Source organism: Bombyx mori, chromosome 19 (assembly GCF_030269925.1).
Source record: "Bombyx mori chromosome 19, ASM3026992v2".
In the NCBI taxonomy this organism is placed as follows: Eukaryota; Metazoa; Arthropoda; class Insecta; order Lepidoptera; family Bombycidae; genus Bombyx; species Bombyx mori.
The window spans coordinates 13,247,010-13,271,925 of record NC_085125.1 but is presented as its reverse complement, the minus strand read 5'-3'; the positions used below and the strand labels follow the sequence as shown (position 1 = coordinate 13,271,925).

The window sequence follows — 24,916 nt, the reverse complement described above, 5'->3', positions numbered from 1 at the left end:
CAACAATGTGAGTAGTTAACAATGTGTGTTTCTTTTTAAAACAGTAACGCTTATTACGACACTCGGATAATGAGATTCGTGTTTTACTATGTAACCGTGTCACAAGATTTTACGCTGAAATTTTCAATGATATATTATTTAGTAACAAATTATCACTAAAATAATAATACTGTTATAAATATAGATATCTCGTGTTTGTTACTGAAAAGATTATTTAATAATTTTATAAAAATCGTCGACTGAAACTAAAAATTGTTAGGCAATCGCTAAAAAAATTCCCTTCTGTTGATCATGAAAATTATTAAACAAAAAATAATTATGAAAACAAACATTAATACAATTAAAAGCGTTTATATGCCTTAACCTCAATTCGAAAACCCAAAGTTTATCTCGGGATGTTGAATCGATGGATCATCATTCGACGCGTGCTTGTATTATGAGTGGTAGTGAACAGGGCCGCGACGCCTCTGTGCGCGAAGTGTGCACAGGCGCCAGGACAATAGGGGCGCTCTCACCGAAATTATTTATGTTATTTATGTATTGATAAATAAGTAGGTACCTACAATAGGCGCAACGTTTGCCCTCTATATAACAAAACATATAATGCATGTATAGTACAAGTTTCCCCAGATTTACGTCAGAACAATAAGTCAAAATTAACAAATAATAAAAATAATAAAAATTTAAACATGTAGATTCGTAAAAATAGGAGACGCTTTATGGGTTTCGCACACGGGCGCTGCCGGAGGTCGGCGCGGCCCTTGTAGTGAAAGAGAAGAGCTGTCACACTTCGTCGCATCGTGCGAGATTCTTGATTAAAAGAAGTTGAGAATCGTAGCCACAATGTTGGGCAACGATAGATCAAACTCAACATGTGCGTTGAGGATGACGAGGGCAAAATGACACCCCTCATATACGATGCCATCTATGTCATATTGCAGCCGAGGAAATTACTCTATCTTCAGTACCCTTTCTACACGTTGTACATACTTATGAAGACAATTATGAACACAAAAGTCAGGGAATTTTGTTATTGTATACCTCATAAAAAAGCCATGTATATTATTAGACTAGTGTTAAGAATTCTTGTAAGTGTTTGCATTTTAAGTCTTGAATAAATATTATATATTATTATAGTGGAAATTAAAGTGAACCGAATTAAATTAAAATTAAAGACAACCATTGCAGTAATTACGCAAATATAATTTAGCGAGTTTGATTTTTATTACACGATGTTATTCCTTCATCGTGGAACATTTGTTGAGTACATATTTCATTAGAAAAATTGGTACCTGCCTGGGATTCGACCACCGGTGCATCGCTCAACATGAATGCACCGGACGTGTTATCTCTTAAGCCACGACGACTTCAACCACGACGACTTCAACCACGACGACGGCGTTAGTTGGAGTTTCACTTTATTTCATTTCGTCTCAACGATTCATTTTTCGATTTCTTTCAAAAGATATAATTCTTATTATTCGGTCTATTAATGGAAACTGTTCTGGAATGTGTGGGCTATGTTACCTTTGCTTTTCCAAACCTATTAAGTGTTGACTAAAATATTTTTTTTAGCTTTTTTATATTTTTCAATTTTCAAAATATCAATCGAAGTTCAGTTGAAAATGTTCACAATTTTACTTATAGTACTTTCATCCCAATTTTAAATAAATCAATTTCGTTTCATTCTGCTATTTCTCACATTCAACTTATCAGACAAAGCTATTTTTACTGTTCAATAAGAGAATAAAAGAATTGGCTGTATGATCGAATAGCTTTGACTTTCTTCCATTGGAGTAATGAAACTAAACTAGGTACTGTCGTCTGTCATTCATCGAATGACCTGAGTAAAAAAACCTTAAAGCTTAATACTGAATTAATACTTACGTATCTTAAAAACATGAATACAAAAATCATCATAATATACATTTCGACATTCGTGCTCGGCAATGTTTATTGCGCTAGTGATCTGACTGAAGAAGAAATCGGACATGTTATCGAAGGCCGTGTGTTTCCTCCTGAAGATCCCAACAACAGCAATTGGCAATTGGACACCCGCGTTCACGTTAACGGAGGCGAATACATCGGTTTTGTCCGAGAAGATGGGACATTTGTGGTGCATAATTTACCGTCTGGTTCATACGTCGTCGAAATCGTACACCCAGACTACATGTACGAACCCGTGCGTGTCGAAATCAATTCTAAAGGCAAATACAGAGCTAGAAAAGTCAATTACGTTCAAACTTCACAAGTCATTCAAGTACCTTACCCGCTGAGGATGAAACCAGTCACCAAATTCAGATATTTTCAAGTTCGGGAACAATGGAGGCTCACTGACTTCTTGTTCAACCCAATGGTGGTAATGATGGTGCTACCATTATTCTTAATCATGATTCTACCTAAAATGATGAATGATCCTGAGACTAAAGAGGATTTGAAGCAGATAAGCAATCTGGCAAAAATATCTGATGTGCCGGAAATGTCAGAAATGTTTACTAAAATCTTCAATAGGGGTTCAGTGCCAAAACCAACGAGTTCTAAAGCTAAACAAATTAAGAAAAGACAATAGAACAATATTTATTAGTTAATATTCACCACTAAATCAATATGTAGGTTATTAAAATTATTTAAAATGAATCTTGTCTATTATTTAATTCCAAACACTTACACTACAATTACTACTAATGTTTTAAACATGGCCAGATATCTAAAATATCAGATCTTTGTTCACATGTGTTATCTATTTTCGCACAAACTGAGTCAGCACTCCGGATGCAGACTGCGGTCTGCTCTTTGGTGACCTCTCGTCTATATTAACAATAACTTCCATGGGATATATAACAAAATATAAGTATGTATTTGCCTTATTTCATAGTTTTATTTCAAACATCAATTAATGGCAAACATGCAAATAAATGAAACTGAAGTGTCTGTGATTTTAAATTTTTGTTCATACTTATTATTCTCCAAAACGATTCAATAATATCTGACAGGACTTGAAGGAAGAAAACCATCTTGCAAATGTTTGGGTTTGTAAGCTTACAGATATAAAAGTGGCAAATAGAAGGGGATATGAGTTTTCAGTAAGACAGAATACCAGAAAAACTACAAAGAGTAATGCAGGGGTGCCCAAACATGAGGTCTCTGTATCCCATCGGTGGACATAAACACATACTGGTTATGGGGGTTGACAAGGTAAACAATCAACCACTATTCATAACCGATGCAACTGTGCCAGTATACCATTCTCGAAGGCGAGTGCCAATTTTACTAGTGACATACGTACTTAACAAATGTTTTCGATTAGCTTCCACAGTGAAGGAATAAGATTGTCTAATAAAAACCAAACGCGGCAAAAAAAAAATTGCGCATTTACTGGTGATAGGACGTCTAGCAACGTTTTTTTTTATATTGCTTACTGGGTGCACGAGCACACAGCCCACCTGGTGTTAAGTGGTTACTGGAGCCCATTGACATCTTCAACGTAAATGCGCCATCCACCTTGAGATATAAGTTCTAAGGTCTCAGTATAGTTACAACTTAAACTTAAAGCTCATGTCTCAAGGTGAGTAGCGTCATTTACAGTTTTGATGTCTATGAGTCTCGCTAACCACTTAGTACAACTTAAGTCTCAAATATTAAGTGTTATATATGTCTGCACATAAGACGACATGGGCCGCGAGCTCAGACACATATCTAACAAACAAAAATGTTTTTATTTGTATATCTCGAGATAGGTACTCTTATAAGTTGTGTTATTGTTCCAACTATTTATTTAAATGACTAATATTTTAGTGGAATGGACCATTGTTGTATTTCTACTTAGTGAATTTGATGCCAATTTTACTTACATAACCAACTGGCCAGTAAAACAAAATCATTTAAATTGTAAGATTTTTTATTTTGAAATAAATCTATAAAGAATCAATAATAATTCACTAATTCTATCGACACGCTACAAAGCAATTCATTAGAATCCACACAAGAATTTATCAAAAGATTACAAAAAAAATCAGTCATTGGTACACATTTTGGACGGAAACTACTAAGTAAAACTTTTACATAATTTATGAGAATCATAATAATAATTATGTTTTTATAAATAACATTTTTTTGATCAATATAGCTAAAGCATTTCTATAATTTATATTTATGGACGGTAAATTACTTTTTGTACACATCAAATTGGTGGTTTTGTTACAAAATACATAAGAAACATAATCCATTGTTTATATTGCTTTGATTCTTTGGATGAGAATTTGATTTTTTATCGCTAAAAACATTATTTGAGAATCTGCTAGGGACTGTGATTGTGTATTATGTGAAACAACACATGTTTGTCTAAAATTTGATTCTGGAAATGAATTTCAATTTTTTTTTTTGTTCACATGTAAATAAGTATATGTAACTATGTATTTCTGTGCATGTCTCATCTTGTTTACACTAAAAAATATATATTTACATTTTCATAACATGATTCGATTTCTACTCTTTTAAGGCAAGCACGACCGCATTCTATGCATTTATTGGATTTTCTAAAATTTTATATGTGAAAAGTAATATTTTTTTAATATGACTGAAATTAAGTAAGGTGCTAACAAATGCACACAAGAATATGAGTTTTAATAGTATCAGTTAAAACTTGTGATTACAGCATTATCTTTGATAGCTGTTACTTCAGGAGTGAGTATAAATCACGTTCAAGAGACGTTCAAAATTAAATACACTGAAAATTAGATAGCCAGGTTTTTTTTTAAAAAATCTATATTTTTTAAAACAGTCCATAGGCAAAGTGAAGGATGACGAAAGTATCTTTACTTATATACGAGTCGTCTATTATCAAAGGTGGCAATCTGTGCATTTGGACAAAAAAATGTTATTGATATGGCAATACAGATTGATTTGAATATCAATCGTATCCTTCAAAGAATTCGGTTCAAAACCTGCATTAAATAAAGTATTAACTTAACCTGTTATTTATCTAAGATGTCGTTCAGAAGAGTTTTGTGACTGCCAATGGAATACAAAGTCAATAATTCGTTTTTCTGATTTACCAATAATTGTCCAAAAGTCACATTGCCGGCTTTGATAATAGTCGACTCATATATTTTATTGCTCCAGACGGTAGCACGAGTTTACCATCTGCTGTTATCGGAATTATTTGACATCACAACCCGAATATCTCCATCGACTCATTATTTGCATATTATTTATAATTCCTCATCACCTTTCAAACTAGAACGCAGGATTGCTTCGTGTCAGAAATAATTGACTAACCGCTGTTTGTTTTTGAAGACTATTATTTAGGAGCCGGTGGTAAAAATAATGTTTAAACATTCAATGACTGTGAATTTAAATGAACTCGCGATGGTATCCTTACGATGACAGTTATCAGAAACTCTAGACCAAGATTATGGTTTCAAGTAGTATGACTTACGCGATTACGATATACCAAATATGCTTCTTTTATAATGCGGTCCAGTCTTAATTAAATTGCTATCTCCGCTTCATACAAGCCTTGTATATACCACTTGTGGTGCGATAGGATGCGTATAGACGCTTAACCGTTGAAAAATTAATCAATCATAAACTTTAACAAATTTCTTTTTTTAATTATTCGTTTTATATTGAATATCATGTTAGCAGGAGTTGGTACAAATCATTATTATTTATAGTTAAAAAGTGTTCTTATATGTATTACTCTAAAATGCTTCACATATCTCTCAGATATTACTGAATAAGGATTGTTAATTGAAGGTTTATTCTCAGCGATGAAACGGCTTTCTTAGTAGGTTTTTTTCGGAACAGATTTCTGTATGGGTATAAAGTCTTACAAACACATGTTTTCATACAGAGGAGACTACTACACTTAAAACTTAAAACTACTGGAATGGAAAAGAATTGGGACAGAAGCTGATAAATGCTCAAGAATTACTGGTAACATTGTGAGAACACTTGAGTTTCCTATATGCTACACATTGTTTGGGACGTGTACAAGTCAATATTCCTGGCAACTATTGCAGCCTAGGAAGAACTCATAGGATATGAAGATATATACGACTACCTTGTCTTTATTGTTAATTTAACTCAAAATAGTATTTATCTTTTTTTAGAAATTAATTATTACTTCATTTAGGTGCAATCAACTAACTCCCTTTAATATAAAATGTTTATAGCTTGCCAATGCTACTTCAGGACCTGACAGGACCAAACAATATATTAGGGTGTTTTAGACACACATACTTTTCTGAATTATTGTAATCATTCCGTATTCCATACAAGCTTAATCATAATCACATAAATTGCATCAATTTTTATTGTAACTGCAATAAAAAGTACTTGTAAATGTCTTAATTTGTGATGTTAAAATCTAATGTATATTTTACAATAAAATATTTTATTGATTAGTTTAATAAAAAGTTTTGAGTTTTTCTGTTTAAAAACTTGTGTGTTATAAATTTTTGTATAAAGATATGACTGTCATGATATCAACTATAAAAGTATAAGATAATGTGGATTTATTTACAAATATATATCTAAATATAAGTACAAATGAGATGAAGAAAAAATCATTCTTAATGTTCACTGGATCGTATTGTCGTTGCCGTTGAAGAAATATAGTTTAGAATATGATTTATTTTGTCTATGTAAAAACTTAGATATTTTTTGTTTTCAATGTATTTAAAGATATACATTTAAATTTGTGTAAATACATTTAAACGGTAGTAAACTTGACTCGTTTAAATATAATTCCACGAAATTATACGCCCTAATTGAGAACACACCTCTTTTTTATCGGTTAGTTAAAAACTAATATTTACGATTATATTTTTGAATCTCTTTTCTAAAATAATTTTACTTTTACAACTTTACTTGTTTATTAGATGAAAACACAAATGGAACATATCGACGCTTGAAAGGCAAACGTGACTAAGCGACAACGTGAGCTTTACAGTAGACTAATTTAAAGTTGAAATACCTGAAAACAAAATTTATTTTAACGAATCTAGCTGTAGTAGAATCTAGCTAGTAGCTGTAGGATTGAAATGATTTTAATAGACCTAGAAATATATTTTTTGCGCATTGAATATGGTTATTGCCTATCATTTATGTACAAAGCAGTTATTGTCGCTTAGTCATGTTTGCCTTTCAAACGTCGATATATTTTTGGGCTTGCGTTAATAGTGTACATATTTCCATTGGGAATAATTAAAGAGCTTGATAATTGTGAGCACTGGTTAGCAAATTCCACGTTACTAACTTAAGCCACGTATGTGAGTACGTGAGTACGTGCAGCACGTGTGCTCCGACTGACTCACATTAGAGACTTTTTTTTCAAATTCCCTCCACAAACACAGTACAAACATCTATTTGTACGTTTCCGATAACGTAAATAATACTTTTAATGAACGTGATTCTTGTTGAACTTCAGAGAGCAAGTTTTGCTGAAGCTTTTCGTATCGTATGGTGGATTGTAAGCTCGTCGGTCGCGTCCTAACGATAGCTCACGGATGAACACAATGTTCCACGAAATAAAAAAAAATTACACGAACTCGATTTGAGTAAAAAATACACTAAGCATGAAACTTCCGAATAGAAAATTTATAAGTAACAAAAGTTATTAAGTTATCTTAGTCACAAATTTTCACAATTTTCAATTAATATCAATTGTTAATTTTCAGTTGATTGTTAAATTTTTAGTTAATTTTCAATTAATATTCTGTTGTCCCAGATAAAAAAAAATGTAGCGCCTAAGTAGACTACAACATATTTTAGACTTGTAAGATCTTCATTTTTCAAGAACATCTCACAACAGAAATATGATTTCAAATTAATAGAAACTATAGTCTAAGCCTTCTGAGATAACTATATTACTGTAACATCAATTGTCTATTGAATTTCCATAAAAAAATATTCAAGAAGTTTAACTTCTCACGCGTATCCATGTTCAATTGACACGTTTTTTGTCACGACCATTATACCCGTTCGATTCTAAAGTCGCGACAGGTTAGCTAGTGTAGAAGTGACGGCTGACTACGCTATAGCGCTCCGAGCGTCCCGTACAGATGGCGCGCGGCTATTGACATGACAGTGGCGAGCGCGAGCGGCGCGGCGTGGCGGGGTCGGGCGGCGGCGTTGTATATCGCGCAGTACGGGCATTGGGACGAGCCGCACACTTCGCAGATGTTCAGCAGGTAGGTCGGAAGCGCGTCCACTATCGTCTCGTTGTACCGCTCTGAAACATTTAAGGAGTAGTTGTGTATGATTTTTTTACATGTGTCAATTGTAACCAACAAAGAAATTTAAATATGTTTTTACAGGTGGTAGGACGTCTTGTGAGTCCGCACGGGTAGGTTTCACCGCCCTGCCTATTTCTGCCCTGAAGCAGTAATGCGTTTCGGTTTGAAGGGTGGGGTAGCCGTTGTAACTATACTGAGACCTTAGAGCTTATATCTCAAGGTGTGTGGCGCATTTACGTTGTAGATGTCTATGGGCTCCAGAGTAACAACTTAACACCAGGTGGGCTGTAAGTTCGTCCACACATCTATGCAATTAAAAAAAAAATGCTAGATTATTTACAAATACACAGTAGATACAGTTTAGTACAATGACGTCAACATTCAAATGTGCGATACAATTATATCTGAACAACTGCAGTGGGAGAAAGTGGCATCACCGCCTCCCTTCCAATCGCCCACAAATTGTTACTGGTAATAAGACCTCTTGTAATTCCAAACCTTCCTACTTTTGCCACCACCTACCTACTTCTGCCGTGAAGCGGTAATGCTGCTTGGAGGGAGAGAGGGCAAGGCAGTCACTATACTGTTAAAAGTGAGACCTTAGAACTTATATCTCAAGGTGTGTGGCGCATTTACGTTGTAGATGTTTATGGGCTCCAATAACCACTTAACATTAGGTAGGCTGTGAGCTCGTCCGCCCATCTAAGCAATAAAAAACAAAGAAGACAACGCATGCACCTTGGAACTGTATCCGGTTCTAGATCGTGACGAACGAATCACATTAGCATCGTTTAATGGAGAAATAGCCCTGCCTAATAGAAAACATTTTACCTGGCGCGTAGTAGTCGTAGACCTTGAGGGACAAGTACCGGGACATGTTCGCGACCGGGTACCAGCGCTCCAGCGTGAAGTTCACGCACGTCGGCTCCCGGGACAACTGTAACATTGGAACATTATACATCACTGTTACGAAGCAAAAGCTTTGTACTCCTTTTTACGAAAATTACGCAAACGGAGGAGTATGAAACTTTCCACACTTATAGTTGATATATAGAGCAGGAGTGCAGAGTCCTGTTTTTTTTTTTAAATTATGCATGAAAGATCCATTGTATCAATTTAAAAAAAATAGGACACGCACTGGTGTATACCACCACCAATACATGGTGTATTTGACATACACACGCATATATACTCTTTTGTTTATTAAAGTCTGTGGTCAAATTGAGAATAGATTAATTTTGTTTGTCTTCAATGATAGTCTTTGATAATAGACCGGACTTTTTGGCGGGAACGCGAGGAGTGAAGTTGTGTGATTTGTTTTATTTGGTCTATTTAGTGTTTCTTCAGGTTTAAATGTGTAATAACGGTGGTTTATTAACTGTTTAATATCTGTGAAAGTGCACAAATGTGGGAAAATGAAACAAAGCTGCTGGACATAACTTCTCGGGTTCCTCCAAAAAGTCCACTGAAAAAATCTCAGTAAATGACCACCATTTTACTGCGATTATATTTCATCCCATATCATCTCATTTCATTAAATTTCATCCCAGTTGATTAATGTTTCAAATTAATCATCTTCATTTCATTTCACTCCATATTATCATTTTTCATAAAATTAAGAATATAAAGTAAAATAAGACATGACTTAAAGGTCTCAGTTACCGGGTCATAAAATCTCTTAAAAAAAAAAAAAAAAATGATAATAGACCCTTAATAATGTTCAAACTTATAATTTAAATTGATTATGGTCGTATTTCCACCGTTGGGCGATCACTAGTATATTTATAAAATACCAGGCTGACATAAATGTAAGGAGAACTTCGAATACGTTGTTTTCATTCTGTTTTGCCAACTGTCTATATTTTTTTAATTAAATTTATAATTTTTTAATATAAATTCATAATTGGAATATTTTTTTCAGTAATAACTGTGCATGTGTGGAGTTCGCGATCAACCTGTTAGAAAATGTCATGTCAAGACACACTCACATATTCAAAATAGAAGAATAGTTTGACGGGCGTGTATCGGGCCCTCTGCAGCGTGGGCACGGAGCGGGACAGCACGTAGGCGTCCAGCGCCTGCTGCTGGATGCGGTACCCCGTCGGGACCCCCGCCTCCAGCACCGCCATGCCCGAGCGAGGACTCTCCTCCTCTAGGGTCCAGCTGTCAAAGAACAATATTATAGGACGAACCAGCTCCTCGCTGCCGTGCGTCATAAAATACCAAGTCGTGTGTGTAACATAAATTAGCATAGCCGTCGATGATGGGGGGTGTTGTCATTGAAATGAGGAGAGGGCGGAGGCGGACTGACCTGGCGCAGGCCTGGAACATGATGTGCGACTGGTTCCGTCCGTAGTAGTGCTGGTGCGAGAGCAGCTCGAAGGCGTGCAGCGGGGGCGGCGTGAGGAAGCGCGGGATGTCCACGTTGTACGTCACCGACATCTGCAGGATGGCGAACCCCGCGCCGCGCGCCGTCACCTTCACCGTGCCCCACGCCTCCGGGATCTGCGGCGGGGCGGGCGCGTTAGCGAGGGGGGCGGGGGGTTGGGGGCGGGGAGCGGCGCGCGAGTCCCTACCTGCACGCTCTGCATGACGGCCAGGTTGGCGTTGTCCACGTGCAGCGTGCGCGTGGTGCCCCCCAGAGCGACGGCGTCCACCTCCACGGTGAGCGAGCTGACGTCGCGGAGACGTTTGCGGTTCGTGTACTCGATGAGGGCCCGCAGCGCTATGTACGTGTCCTGAAACAAACACCACCCGTTATTATTCGACAAACTGTTACATATACTTAATATTTTGATAATTTTGCTGCTGCCATCTCTGGCATTCAGCCAGTCTATGGACGGGTGCGAGGTGCGCGTGCAGCGTTAGCGAGATGTAAGCAACATAAATCCGCATCAGTAAATAGTAAAAATATATGAAATAATATTTACTTAAAGTAATGTATGTAATTTAATTTAATGTAATTCGTTTCCAAATGATTCTTATTCACCTGATGGTATCTGGAAGAGATCGCTCCTCAACACGACCGCCAATTGTACTTTTTTTGTATTTATTGTTTTGCATTGTTTTTTTTTGTGTACAATTAACACCCGTATCTTTAGTCGTTTACACGAGCTTAACTCGACTCGACTCAACCTCCAACGCGCGTTTTGGTATGATTAGTCGTAAAAATAAACTCCACTCAAACGTCCTTGGAAAAATTTCCTAACCGGAGTGAAGTAAGCGAACTGTCAAGTCAAGGTACGTCGCGACGTACCTTGAACGTTCCTCAAGGCTGGTTTTCTATCAATGTCCAAATAGTATGTGGACCGCAAATGGAAATATATGATATTGTTGTGCAATGGCCTGGATCTGTGCATGATTCCCGCATATTTTGATAATTTAAGTTTGATAATATTTATTAATAAAGTAAATAGTTCGAGGTTAGACATTTGAAACTCTATTTTATTTACCTACATAACATAAACATATTTTGCTTACTACCTGATAAATAAAGTCAATGCGATTATAAGTTTTATTTATGTAATAATAAACTGGTGGTTGTGGAAAAGCACTTCAACAACACGATGCAACCAAAATCACACAAAAGCCGCGAATAAAAATACAAAGCCGGATCCGAAATCTAAAATAATAATAGGTTAGAAAATAAATAATACACTTTCAGATTTACCGCACGCACACATATTTACGAATAATTCAGCAACCAAAACATCAAACAAGTTCATCTAGTGTCAAACAGACAGCGGCAGTTTGACTTTGACATTAAACAATGACCATAGACTACAGAACTCTATGGGTTTGCAGGGAATTCTCGAGCATCATCGGATGAGTTAAGAGTGGAGGACTATTTTACGAAACGTCTAAAGATACGGGCATAAGACTCTCTCTATTTATCTATCTCTCTCTCTCTCTCTATCTATCTATCTCTCTCCCTCTCTATCTCTTTCTATAGCTCTTTCTCTCTCTCTATGTCTCTTAATCGAGTGCTTTAAATTTAAAATTCAGAAGTATAATTAATACAAAACTTCGTTATACTCAATTTTAATCAGCCTAAGCCTTAGTACACAAGACGGTACACTAATTCCTACTTCACCGTGAAGGCATCATACGTTGTGCATCCAGCACCGTAGACGTGAGTTCACGTGCTCAGAGCTTCTAGAAGCGACCGTACCTGCGTCGAGCCCCACCCTCCGTCCTTGAGCCTCTGAGCGTTCAGCCACATGACGATGGGTTCGTTGATGTCCTGGTGGTCCATGCAGGCCAGCAGCGCGAAGGCCGTGGTGGCTATGTTGTTGGAGTCGTACTTGTACGGCAGCCGGGGCAGGAGGAAAGGCTTCTGGTTTTCCATCTTGTACGGAGGCTGGGGTACTGGTTCTTTGCCCCAGTATACTAGGCCACCTTGACAAATTTTTAGAAAAGTTATAAATATATGTTTCTAGATATGTTAATTTGGCCTCAAATTACGTCATAGACAGTGAACCATGAGTTTTATTTGGCAGTTTTAATAAATTTAGTCTCCGGATTTCTAGATTAGGTTATTTATCTATTACATCATGTTTCGAACTGTTAGTTTATATATTTAAAGTTTTCAAATGTGTATTCTATATATATACGGAACTGATATAATCTATGTGACTTTTATATAATGATGTCCATTACTGCTGGCCATGCCATTGACTAGAATCAACTGTCTGCAAACAGCTGCATCATACTGTCCCGAGCAATCTGATCCTCCACAGCAGAAACAATGTGCTTAACAATTAAATTATAAAATAGTTTTTTATTATATTGTTTTTTAAATGTCAATATTTAAAGGCATGAATGATAGCCTCAATAGTATAAAGTCACTATATTGCTGAGTTTCTCAGGTTATATCTATATTCTAAGCCTGTGTGGCTTAGACCCATTTTAATTCGATTTTCACGACTTGTATTTGTAAATATTTTAGATGTGAGTAAGCTATGAGGGTGTTCTGTGTGGAGTACCCTCGGACCGCTCCCTCTGCTTGAGCAGGCGGTAGGCGTGGTCGGCGGCGGGCGCGCGCGCCACGGACAGCGCGTGCGCGACCAGCGCCAGCGCGTAGGGCTCGCCCGCGTCCTGCAGCGCGCGCAGGTGCCGCTCCAGCCACGCCGCGCCGCGCTGCTGGCTCGACGCCACGCGCGCCGCCAGGCCCTGAAGTGTGTATACTTATATACTATAGCACAGCATAGCATTTAATATATAACATAATTAATAGGTGTAATCTCGTATGTCCCCCTAATAAGAAATTTGATTAAAGTATGAAAAATTAAGAAAAACATAATACTACACACCACACAAGAAGTTTCACTTCTTTCACGTGCACCAAGTTGCACGCACACAATTTTTTGTGTTACGAAGCCCACGTGATTACAAATATATACAATTTAAATTACTCTGTAAGAAAAGCATCGTAATAATTTGATTCAAAGCATACATCTTTTGCCTTTGTGCTGTTCAAACGCATTACTGCTTCACGGTCAAAAATAGGCAAGGTGGTGGTACCCACCCGCGCGGACTCACAAGAGGTCCTACCACAAGTAAGGCGGGTTGTCTGTAATTGCCCATTAGTTCTTGTGCATAAACTCTTTAGATAAGTAGAACAAGGCCGGTCGTGCCGCGCGACGCACCTCCCGGACTCCGATGTCCTTCAAGTTCTTGACGGTCTCGAGCGTGATGACGACCTGCGCCGTCAGCGTTATGTTCCGCTGGATTATCAACGAATCTTTAGTCTGAAACAATATCATACGAACCCTTTATTTATTATAAAACATTACCACTATACATATCAATAAAGTTCAATATTTTATATTTAATAAAAACTATTTACGTCATCTAAATAAGCAATAGGGTATCCGTGAAAACAAAAGTTTTGAAAATACATCTTGTTACGCCGGTAAGAGCAACGCCATCTATCGTCGAATAGCGGAAACAAATATCAAAAGATCCAATGAAACCGAGAACGCTCAAGAAGTACAACGCCATCTGTTGTCAAACGGCGAAAAGGAAATCGAAAATATTCGACTTGCGAGGAATGTTCTCGATAATTCTCGATAATGTCGTATCGACTAATAAAAGCGTTGCAGAGATGACACGAAGTCAGTCAGTAATCGGATCTACTCAAAGCTAAACAGCGAACGGATCACTTGAAGCGAAGCGGAAGAAGTGAACTACGAGTTGTAAAGTGTTCTGTGAGTGTTCTAAGTGTTGAATACAGTTTTAAATTATACTTCGGTAGAATTTTTATTTATCCCGAACCCCAGCGCGCAACAATATATTGGTAATTTCTTCTATTGCCTGAATATTCTACAAACTGACGCACAACATCCAGAGGCATCACGAGCGGTGTCCAGGACTACCTTCGCATGACATCTCAAGTCAGTCTCTCTGTATGACTGCTTTGTGGCCAAGGAGCGAGGGCTGTGGCGCCTGTCTGGTCACGACACACCCATTACCGGTATAGACATTTAGATAGACATACACACATATAAACATAGAGACATATCGTGACTTTGGTTTCCTTGGTCCTGGAAACCACATATCGGCTGGTCTGTCGGACGAGAACTCTTGCGTCACACAATCCGAAAACGAACTACGGAGGGGGCGGCTCACCTCGACTATGGTGGGGTCGTAGTTCGCGTGGCTGAGGTACTCCCGGTACAGACTGCTGTTTTTGGGCACGACGAGGCTGGAGTTGTCGTTCCTGTTGGGCAGCCACGTCACCTCGTAGAAGGCGCCCTCCGGCGTCTGGTGGTCAAGGACCCACGACACCGCCATCGATATCACCTGCAACCAGACATAGAGGTAACAGTTTATCTCGAACGAAATATGCTTCTAACTCTATTGTCCGTAGATCTTGTGGGTTGTATGATATTAAGTTCTCTAATGCTGACAAATGTTTTATTTGTCACTTGTAGCATATAGAAAAGCTATTATGGAATATTTATAAGGTGATTTAGTCCGATGAGTATTATTAAGCTTTATAGCGTAAGTTGATGTACATGTAGTGTAGTTAATATGCAATGTTGCAATATGACGTGTATGCATGTGCGATGTCGGGCGACGCTCCTGCGAGGGCAGTCGTTCGCCTACCGCCAGCTAAGCAAGGTGTGCAATAAATGCCTAATATATCATCAGTATTTTATTGTTAATGTTACTAAATACATAATAATATGAGCGTGTTGTGTTGATTTTGTTTTTTTGGATAAACTTAAATTTCTGAATTTCTCATTTTTTTTTCCTTTGTTCACTCTCTACTTATATGTGATTTAGTTGGTTTTGTTATTATTTTAGTTATTTTTTTTAATATTACATGTTTATTTTGTACTGTTGGTTTCCCAAACAAATAAATCTTTCACAAATTGTCGATTTTCTTTGGGTGATCGAGCTATCGCTTCACCCGGTGGTGGTAGAATTGCACTCTGTAACCTATGTCCCAAGGTCGATTTTTCCTCCACCCTCTATTGGTAATGAGAAGTACCGAAGTGTAGTGCATAGATAGGGTGCACGGTCCCTACTCACGTCCGGGTCGATGTAGATGAAGTTCTCCCACTCGTTGAAGGAGGCGTCTTGGAAGATCTTGGCGCAGAACGACGTGAGCCACACACTGGACGACGACTGGTTCCTGCAGATAGCGGTTGTTGTTACGACTACAGCAGCGGTCGGGGAACTTTTTTAATTATTACCCCAAAATATTTTTGTGTAAGTTGATATTACCCCTTGGCGAAGAACAAAGAAAAAACGAAATCGCTTCATTTTAGTAACTTTCATAGCCCCCATGATAATTTTGAAAAGAAAACAATAACTAAAAATTTAACGATTCTAAAGAAGTTTCACTTCAATATATATTTTTAACTCACAAAAGTTTCACTTTTACCCCATTTGAGGTTATTTACCCCGGTTCCCCGACCGCTGGACTACAGCGATAAAACAAAATCGCTCCACTCCAATTATATCAGACTAAACTATATTTAATAACTACATTTACTGGTCGTATGACCTCTTGTGAGTCCGCACGGGTATGTACCACCACTATGCGTATTTCTGCCGTGAAGCAGTAATGCGTTTCGGTTTGAAGGGCGGGGCAGCCGTTGTAACTATACTGAGATCTTAGAACTTATATTTCAAGGTGGGTGGCGCATTTACGTTGTAGATGTCTATGGGCTCTAGTAACCACTTAACACCAAGTGGGCTGTGAGCTCGTCCACCCATTCAAGCAACAAAAAAAAAACAAAATGAGCTCACGCACATAACCTTTTGCTGACTTAACCCTTTGATTGTCATGTAGGTTACCGGTGCCCTACGCGACGCACTGAAGTCATGTCATGTCATTTGTGTTACTAAGCGTCTGGATTGCCTAACTCTACCTTCTTTTGTTTGTTAATAGTCTTTCAGGTCTCTTAGAAATAGATTCATTTTCATTTTCGTCTTTCTCACCCAGAGTTTATTATATATTCCAGGGCCTTAGTAAAAGTAAAACGACATGGTTACTTCAGTGTGCCACGTAGGGCACCGGTGACCTACATGGCAATCAAAAGGTTAAATCAGAGGTTCTCAAAGTTTTACTGTCACGTGACTGATGGGAGGAGGGTCCCGCTCACCAGTCGCTTCGGAACAGGCTGAAGGATCCGTCGGGTTTCATGAAGGACAGCTGCCGCTGGTACAGGATGTTCATGTGGTAGAACGCCTCGCGCTCCAAGGTCCTGTTCCTCTGGTTGATCAGCCGCATGTACAGGGTGAAGTACATGTTCGCGGCGAAACTGAACATGTTCTGTTCGGCAGAGTCCTGGGGACAGTCGCACATACGTTAACGGCTGCTGCGGACACATCTCAAACAGTCTGGGACGTTCTCAAGAGTGAAGAGTTTGGCGTAAAAAGCGCGCTGTATTTATTTTGTTCCTACCTAAGCTGGTAGTCTTGAGAGGCTATGTCAGTGTAACGTAACAAGTAGGTGAGCTCACGGGGCTCTAATTTGACGTCGTTGCTAGCTAACGTCCCTTGCGACGAAGGGCTCGACGAGTAAATTAACCAACAGAGGCAGCCCACTGAGTTTGTCGCCGGATCTTCTCAGTGGGTCGCGTTTCCGATCCGGTGGTAGATTCTGCGAAGCACTGCTCTCGCTAGGGTCAGTGTTAGCAACGTCGTCAGGTTTGAGCCCCGTGAGCTCACCTACTAGTTAAGGTTACATTGAAGTGCTCTCTCAAGACCATCAGCTTAGGTAGGAAAAAAACAAGACAAAGTGATAACTTTATAGCTGTATGAAGTGGTTAGAAGCGTGCAAGTTACCATCGGCAGGTCCAGGAGGCTGGTGGCGTTGACGGGCATGGTGGGGAACAGCGGCCCCACCACGTCGCCGACCACGCTGACGCGCGCCTGGTTGGAGCCGAACACGTAGTAGCGGTCCACCTCGTACGGGATGACGGGCGTCTCCGTCACGTTCACGTGCATGTACTGGAACACGTACGCGCGGTTGGACAGGTCCAGCAGCACGGCCTGGTGCCGGTGCTGGGGCACGCCGTCCGCCTGAGGACAAACAACGGATTCTTGGATTAAAACACGAATATTTTAAAGACGATATGGTTAAGAACGGAGTGGACGAAGTTATGGTATATGATAGAAAAGTATGGAAGGAGAAAACATGATGCGCCGACCCCAGGTAACTTTTTTTTTATTGCCCTTGTAGCATACGGCCCACCTAATGGTGAGTGGTTACCGTCGCCCATGGACTTCAGCAATGCCAGGGGCAGAGCCAAGCCGCTGCCTACAAAAGACGTGGAGAAGGGCAGGATAATTATGATGATTTTTAAGACTGATGAGGTTTAACATAAATGAACATACATAACTTATGTCTTACAGTGAAATTATATGTCGGACCTTTAGAATTGAAGTGGCTTAATACTTAAAATACTAGTTTTTTGCGCAACGCCAAAAATGTAATTGAACAATTGCAATTTTTTTATAATAGTTTCGATTTTAATACTTTAAGTCCCTTAAAGCGCACACCTTTAGCAAGTTTAAGCTATGCACTTGATTTAAAAGTGGCGAAAACTGTACTTACATTGTCCTTTTCTACACTATGATTTTAGTTTCATTTTTTTATTTTAATAATTTAAATTTATAGACTGATAGAATGCATATTTCTATAAGTCGTTCTTAGTATAAAACTGATTTCCTTAAAAACTTTAGTTAAGCTACTTCAATTCTAAAGGTGTGATGTTTTCAGGATATTTCGGATCAGAAATATAAGAATGTGCGAATGTGAACAGTACTTACCAGCACGTGTATGGTCTTGGTGTAGGAGTGCGTGCCGAGCAGCGCGGCGGCGTGCAGACGCACGTGCACGGTGCCGAGGCGCGCCGCCACCACGGGCACGTGCACGGTGCTGGCCGCGCCCGCCAGCACGTACACGAAGAACTGGTGCTCGCCGAACGACGTGCGCGGGTTGTACGAGCGGACCTGGGACGCGCACTCTAATGTCACTTCACTTAACAACAACAACACGAATCTCAGGCGGGCATCAATTTTTCTAATGAAATACGTACTCAACAAATGTTCACGATTGACTTCCACGGTGAAGGAATAACATGGTGCAATAAAAATCAAACCCGCAAAATTATAATTTGCGTAATTACTGGTGGTAGGACGTATTGTGAGCCCGCCGGGTAGGCACCACCACCCCGACTATTTCTGCCGTGAAGTAGTAATGCGTTTCGGTTCGAAGGGTGGGGCAGCCGTTGTAACTATACTTGAGACCTTAGAACTTATATCTCAAGATGGGTGACGCATTTACGTTGTACAAGTCTATGGGCTCCAGTAACCACTTAACACCAGGTGGGCTGTGAGCTCTTTCACCAAACTAAGCCTAAAAAAAAAACTAAGCGGCATTACGTTATGCACTTTACGTTGCATTTTAGGTACATTAAGAATATATAACAGCACGAACGGTTTCTCGCCGGATCTTCGCAGCGAGTCGCGTTTTCGATTATGGCTTAGTTTGGTGGACGAGCTCACAGCCCACCTGGTGTTAAGCGGTTACTGGAGCCCATAGACATCTACGACGTAAATACGCCACCCACCTTGAGATATAAGTTCTAAGATCTCAGTATAGTTATAACGGTTGCTCCACCCTTCAAACCGAAACGCATTACTGCTTCACGGTAGAAATAGGCCGGGTGGTGGTACCTACCCGTGCGGAGTCACAAGAGATCCTACCACCAGTAATTAGTTAGGTTGCCGATAGATCACGTCGTAGTTCAATTCTAACCGCGCCCCGGTGACACTTGGCCCCAATTAATTTCAATTGTCAGTTTTTTTAAAAAGCTTTTCTAATAAATCCTCGTAACAGTGCGCACACAAGCAGCCAGCCACTCACAATGCCGTTCTCCTCGACGTGAACAAACTTATAGTCGGGCGAGGCCTCCAGCACGACGACGGCCTCGATGTTCTGCAGCTGGTAGTTGAACACGACCACGCGCAGGCCGACCTGCTCGCCCTGACGACACGAGTCCGGTCCTTCCACTGTTATGAAGAACGGCTGCACTCCCACGTACTGGACGAGACACAACAGGTTTTTATTAAGACATCTGTTCTATTAAATTGGGCCCTAGAAGTGTGTAGTGTAGCTTCACTGTGTGTGACTTCATTTGGCTGCCAAAGTTTTTTTTAAAAGTGAATTTAGACTTGGTAACTAAGACCTTTAGGTCAAGTCTTATTTTAATTTTAATGAAAACTTTTTATATTACAAATGTGAGAAGAAATAGTGAGATTCACGAATATTTAGATTTTTTTTATCCTACCTATGCTGATAGCCTTGAGGCTATATCAGCGTCGCCTTCACTAGTAGGTGAGCTCACTGGGGCTCAAACCTGATGATGACGTTGCTAACACGAACCCTAGCGAGAGCCGTGCTTCGCAGAATCTACCGCCTCTACTACTAGCTTCCAATCTACTACCAGCTTAACTAACCATAGACTATACACTAGTATGAGCCAATATAACTATTGGCTGTATTCTCTATGTGATGGAATTTCTTAACTTAATTTCAAATAATTTCAAGGCGTCCGATTAAATTGAAAATTTGTAAATATATCAAGGCCTAAGATCCTGATTAATATAAGCAATTTAAAAAAAAATACATTTTATTTTTTTGTTAAACTTGCTATTACGCTTTTTTGTTTTGTTTTTAAGTTATATTTATTATCAGATGAAGTTTAAGACAACACCTCTACAATTTAGTATTATAATATTTTCCATAATATAATCCTATCCTTATAATAATAATCTTTTCCCTCCCTCCAAATAGGGATATTTACCAATTAATTTTAGTGTTCTATAATAAAACTTACCGTAATGGGTTCCGTCAGCATTCCTAGTCCAAGTGAAGGAGACATGCTGAAGGCTGACACGGTCCAGTGGGCTGGCACCTTTGAGTGGAAGAAAGATAAGAATTTTAGCAGTTTAATGATCATACTTATTGGAGTTAAAATCAAAATACATTGGTAAAGTATTAGTCCGGACTATGAGTATCAAGGGGCATATTGTTATCTTTTTGATTGACAATAAAAAATGTGTTGTTTATGAGTTATTGAATTGATTAGATTAACGGATTGTTTTTCTATACCTTTGCCGTTTCGTTCAGATTATATTACACCCAAGTTTTGGGTACATAAAGTACTTTGAGAACAGACTATAAATTCCTTATCCCACTACAACGAATAGCTCAGAGGTAGGGCTTTTGTTTGAATTTTATTAGTTCCTGAGACAAGCATGCGGGACACTGAATGCCAAATGCCTTTCACAAACATAGTACAAATCACAAGCCAATAAATTAACAAGTTAGATCTCCGGTCAACATTTTAACCCTCCGTCCTTTTTTTATTCTTATTTCTATTTTTTCTTTTTACCTAAGCTGAAAGCCTTGAGAGGCTATTTCAGCGTAACCTTAACTATTAGGTGAGCTCGCGGGGCTCAAACCTGACGATGTTGCTAACACGAACCCTAGCAAGAGCCGTGCTTCGCAGAATCTACCACCGGATCGGAAACGCGACCCACTATGAAGATCCGACGAGAAACTCAGTGGGCTAATCCTCCGTCATCATCTCTTATTGCCTTCAATTTCTACGTGGTCATAGAATTAAGATGTAGTGGGGGGTCAGACCTGCGGCACGTCGAGGGTGAACACGTAGCGTCCGTGCGGGCCGATGTTGACGTCCCTCCAGGCCCACACGTTGTCGTACTGGCGCTGCACGCGGTTGAACCGGAACTTGCGGAAGTGGCTCAGCTCCAACTCGCTTCTCTCCTCCGCACCTGCGCGAGCACCAGTACTTCAACATCGGCATGCGTTATACCAGCGGTCGGGGAACTTTTTAAATTATTACCCCAAAATATTTTTGTGTAAGTTAATATTACCCCATGGCGAAGAACAAAAAAAACGAAATCGCTTAGCATCTTTCATATTACAGCCCCCATGATAATTTGGAAAAAAAAATACCTTTACGTTTCATTTCGTTTCATCGAGGTTGAAATCACAACGATTCTAAAGAAGTTTCACTTCACTATACACTTTTTACTCACAAAAGTTTCATTTTTACCCCCCAAAATTTCATTTTGGGGTAATTAACCCCGGTTCCTCGACCACTGCGTTATACGAACAGTGTCGTCACACAACAGACGATAATGAAGAAAATAAAATTTAAAAAAGGATGCAATGCTGAGATTAATTGAATAATCAAGGTAAATTTACATGAACAACTTCACGCTTCACTGGAATAGCAAGATGTTTAGACAACGAATATAATGTTTTTATACGTTTATAAATTATTTAAAGCTTGAATGAAGAAGTATTTTTTTAATAAAGGGTATTTCAATTATTTATTAAATAAGACTTACAGTGACGATTAAATTTTTAAAATTCGGTTAGATCTTTTCAAAAAAATATAGATTAAGGTTCTCGGTATTACAAAACATTATATTATTTTCCTATTCAAAATTCAAGACTGCCAGACTATTTTTTTATTGCCCTCGTAGGCAGACCAGAACACGGCCCAACTGAAGGTGAATAGTTACCGTCGTTCATGGATGCCAGCGGAGCCAAGCTGCTGCGCTTTTTTTCTATCTATTCTAGTACCCTCGAGGGGTTATTCTAGATTCAACGAACTAGTAGGTGAGCTCAAACCGGGAGTGTTGCTAACACTGGCCCTAGCAAGAGTAGTGCTTCGCAGAATCTACCACCAGTTCAGAAACGCGACCCACTGAGAAGGCCCGGCGAGGGACCCAGTGGGCGCCGCTAGGTAGCGGTGGTGACTCACAGTTGGCCTCGTCGGTCCTGTCGGCGCAGTCGTAGGCGGCGTCGCAGCGCTTGGCGAGCGGGTAGCAGGCGCCGTCCAGACACTCGGCCAGCCCCAGCGACGCGTTGCAGGCGCCGCGCCGCCGCGTCACCGCCACGTCGCTCAGCACCGCCAGCCCCGCGAACCTGCGCGCGACACTCCTCACTCACTACCCGACACGCGGACACTAGCGCGCTCCTGGGTTACACGACCCGCGCGTGTGGCTCCTGTACGGATCGCCGCGAACCTCAACGCGGACCCCAGTCATTCGCCATGACTCCGAGAACCATAGCGGTGGCATGCACCACCACTGCTGTGGCGTTACCGATTATTTAAAACATTTTAAATTAAAAAAAAAACATTCACTCATTCATTTCATTATTAAAACTCGATGAACACGCGTGTTTATCCATTTTGCAGTCCTAATATGACGTATCCTTTTTTTTTTATATTGCTTAGATGGGTGAACGAGCTCACAGCCCACCTGATATTAAGTGATGGTACCTAACCGTGAGGTGGTACCTAACTCACAAGAGGTCCTACCACCAGTAATTACGCATAATATAATTTTGCGGGTTTGACCTTTATTATACGGTGTTATTCCTTTACCGTGGAAGTCAATCGTGAACATTTGTTGAGTACGTATTTCGTTAGAAAAATTGGTACCCGCCTGCGGGATTCGAACACAGGCGCATCGCTACACACGAATGCACCGGACGTCTTACGGCCTGGCCACGGGGATCGGCGGTGCGAACAGCGAAGCGGTGGGCGAGGCGACCATTCGCGCAGCACCGTTTGCAGGCCACGGGTACTCACGTTCGCCGCCGCGACTAGTAAGGAAGTCCGACAGCGAAATGTCTATATCGAAATTATCTCGATATTGCTTACAAATTAATAGTTTTTTGGTTCAGGACCTATTATTTGGAAAAGATTGTGAAGTACATGATTTGAATAAGAATCGGAGTATACCTATAGATGGAGAATTCCACAAGAAGTACGAGAAATACTTTGGGTGGCTAGACTTCCAAATAGCTGGTCTAGCTAGTATTTCAGCTATTTTATTTTTTTATTGCTTAGATGGGTGGACGAGCTCACAGCCCACCTTGTGTTAAGTGGTTACTGGAGCCCATAGACATCCACAACGTAAATGCGCCACCCACCTTGAGATATAAGTTCTAAGGTCTCAAGTATAGTTATAATGGCTGCCTCACCCTTCAAACCGAAACGCATTACTACTTCACGGCAGAAATAGGCAGGGTGGTAGTACCCACCCGTGTAGACTCACAAGAGGTCCTACCACCAGTAATTACGCAAATTATTATTTTGAAGATTTCATTTTTATCACACGATGTTATTCCTTCACCGTGGAAATCAATCGTGAACGTTGAGTGTTGTTGAGTACGTATTTCATTACAAAAATTGGTACCCGCCTGATATTCGAACACCGGTGCATCGCTCAACACGATTGCACCGGACGTCCGTTAGGCTACGACGACTTTAAAAATATAAAAAAGTGTGTGTGTCCGCTCCGACGCACGACTGGAGTTTACTGGATATAAAAAATTAAACGAAACAATACGAGAAATAGTTCTATATTACGACAACACGATACACTACAGATTATTAACAAATTAACGAGACACAAAACAAACGACTAACAAATATATGAAAATAAAATAATGAGAGAAACGCGCGATCAGTACGAGGCTTTGTGGCGGACTGCCGGCGCATGTACTAGCATGTCACACGAAATGCGCATAACGCATTTCGTGTGACATGCTAGTACGATTTTGGTCCCCATAATTTTCATACCCCGGGCCTATATATGTAAATCGATTCTAAAGGAGTAAACTCCAATAAAATAAAAAATAAATAAAAAATATAAAAATTTCGGCGTTAATTTTTCGCGGCGAAAACAACTAAACTCATTTAATCACTGCACTATTCGCCGCGACTACCGCTCGACTCCGTGGCTCGCGCCGTCCGTATTCATGCATTTGTTTTGCTCGCCCGCCGCATCGCGCGATTCGCTCGGTACATTTCGCCGGTCGCTTCGCCGGTCGCCGGTGCGCGTGGCTTGTTAGGTACATTTCTATGCGCTTGTTTTAGTCGCTAGACGCTTCGCCGTTCGCACCGCGCGAATATTCGCATCGGCGAATGTCCCGTGGCCAGGCTGTTATCCTTTAGGCCACGACGACTTTTAACCCGGTCGTGCGCTTCCTCTTTGATCTTTGACGCGCGACCAAACTACCGAGTGACGATGACTCGCGTTCCCCAAGAGTACGCGTAGCCGCAAGTATGGACATGACGTTCCACGACGCGCGTCCCTAATGT

General features: G+C 40.0%; 2 protein-coding genes across 3 annotated transcripts in view; one reads left to right on the top strand and one right to left on the bottom strand.

Moving 5' to 3' along the window:
* The first annotated feature begins 1,785 nt into the window (after positions 1 to 1,785).
* On the top strand, positions 1,786 to 2,637 carry LOC101744887 (ER membrane protein complex subunit 7). The gene has a single exon (XM_004924182.5). The coding sequence runs from the start codon at positions 1,901 to 1,903 to the stop codon at positions 2,567 to 2,569; it is 669 nt and encodes a 222-aa protein (XP_004924239.1). The 5' UTR covers positions 1,786 to 1,900; the 3' UTR covers positions 2,570 to 2,637.
* Positions 2,638 to 3,880: 1,243 nt separating this feature from the next.
* The window catches only part of LOC101736964 (CD109 antigen), a 54,780-nt gene continuing 33,744 nt past the window's right edge, over positions 3,881 to 24,916 (bottom strand). For both annotated transcript variants that reach the window (XM_038017522.2, XM_038017521.2), the window contains 17 exons: positions 22,565 to 22,728; positions 21,415 to 21,563; positions 20,603 to 20,680; positions 19,630 to 19,806; positions 18,531 to 18,713; positions 17,544 to 17,780; positions 16,859 to 17,043; positions 15,780 to 15,882; positions 14,871 to 15,044; positions 13,889 to 13,990; positions 13,226 to 13,412; positions 12,412 to 12,638; positions 10,817 to 10,978; positions 10,552 to 10,745; positions 10,229 to 10,403; positions 9,072 to 9,177; positions 3,881 to 8,236 (listed from right to left, as the gene is read on the bottom strand). In XM_038017522.2, the coding sequence (XP_037873450.1) occupies positions 8,040 to 8,236; positions 9,072 to 9,177; positions 10,229 to 10,403; positions 10,552 to 10,745; positions 10,817 to 10,978; positions 12,412 to 12,638; positions 13,226 to 13,412; positions 13,889 to 13,990; positions 14,871 to 15,044; positions 15,780 to 15,882; positions 16,859 to 17,043; positions 17,544 to 17,780; positions 18,531 to 18,713; positions 19,630 to 19,806; positions 20,603 to 20,680; positions 21,415 to 21,563; positions 22,565 to 22,728 (2,800 nt within the window). In that variant the 3' untranslated portion in view covers positions 3,881 to 8,039. The remainder of the gene's footprint in view (positions 8,237 to 9,071; positions 9,178 to 10,228; positions 10,404 to 10,551; positions 10,746 to 10,816; positions 10,979 to 12,411; positions 12,639 to 13,225; positions 13,413 to 13,888; positions 13,991 to 14,870; positions 15,045 to 15,779; positions 15,883 to 16,858; positions 17,044 to 17,543; positions 17,781 to 18,530; positions 18,714 to 19,629; positions 19,807 to 20,602; positions 20,681 to 21,414; positions 21,564 to 22,564; positions 22,729 to 24,916) is intronic.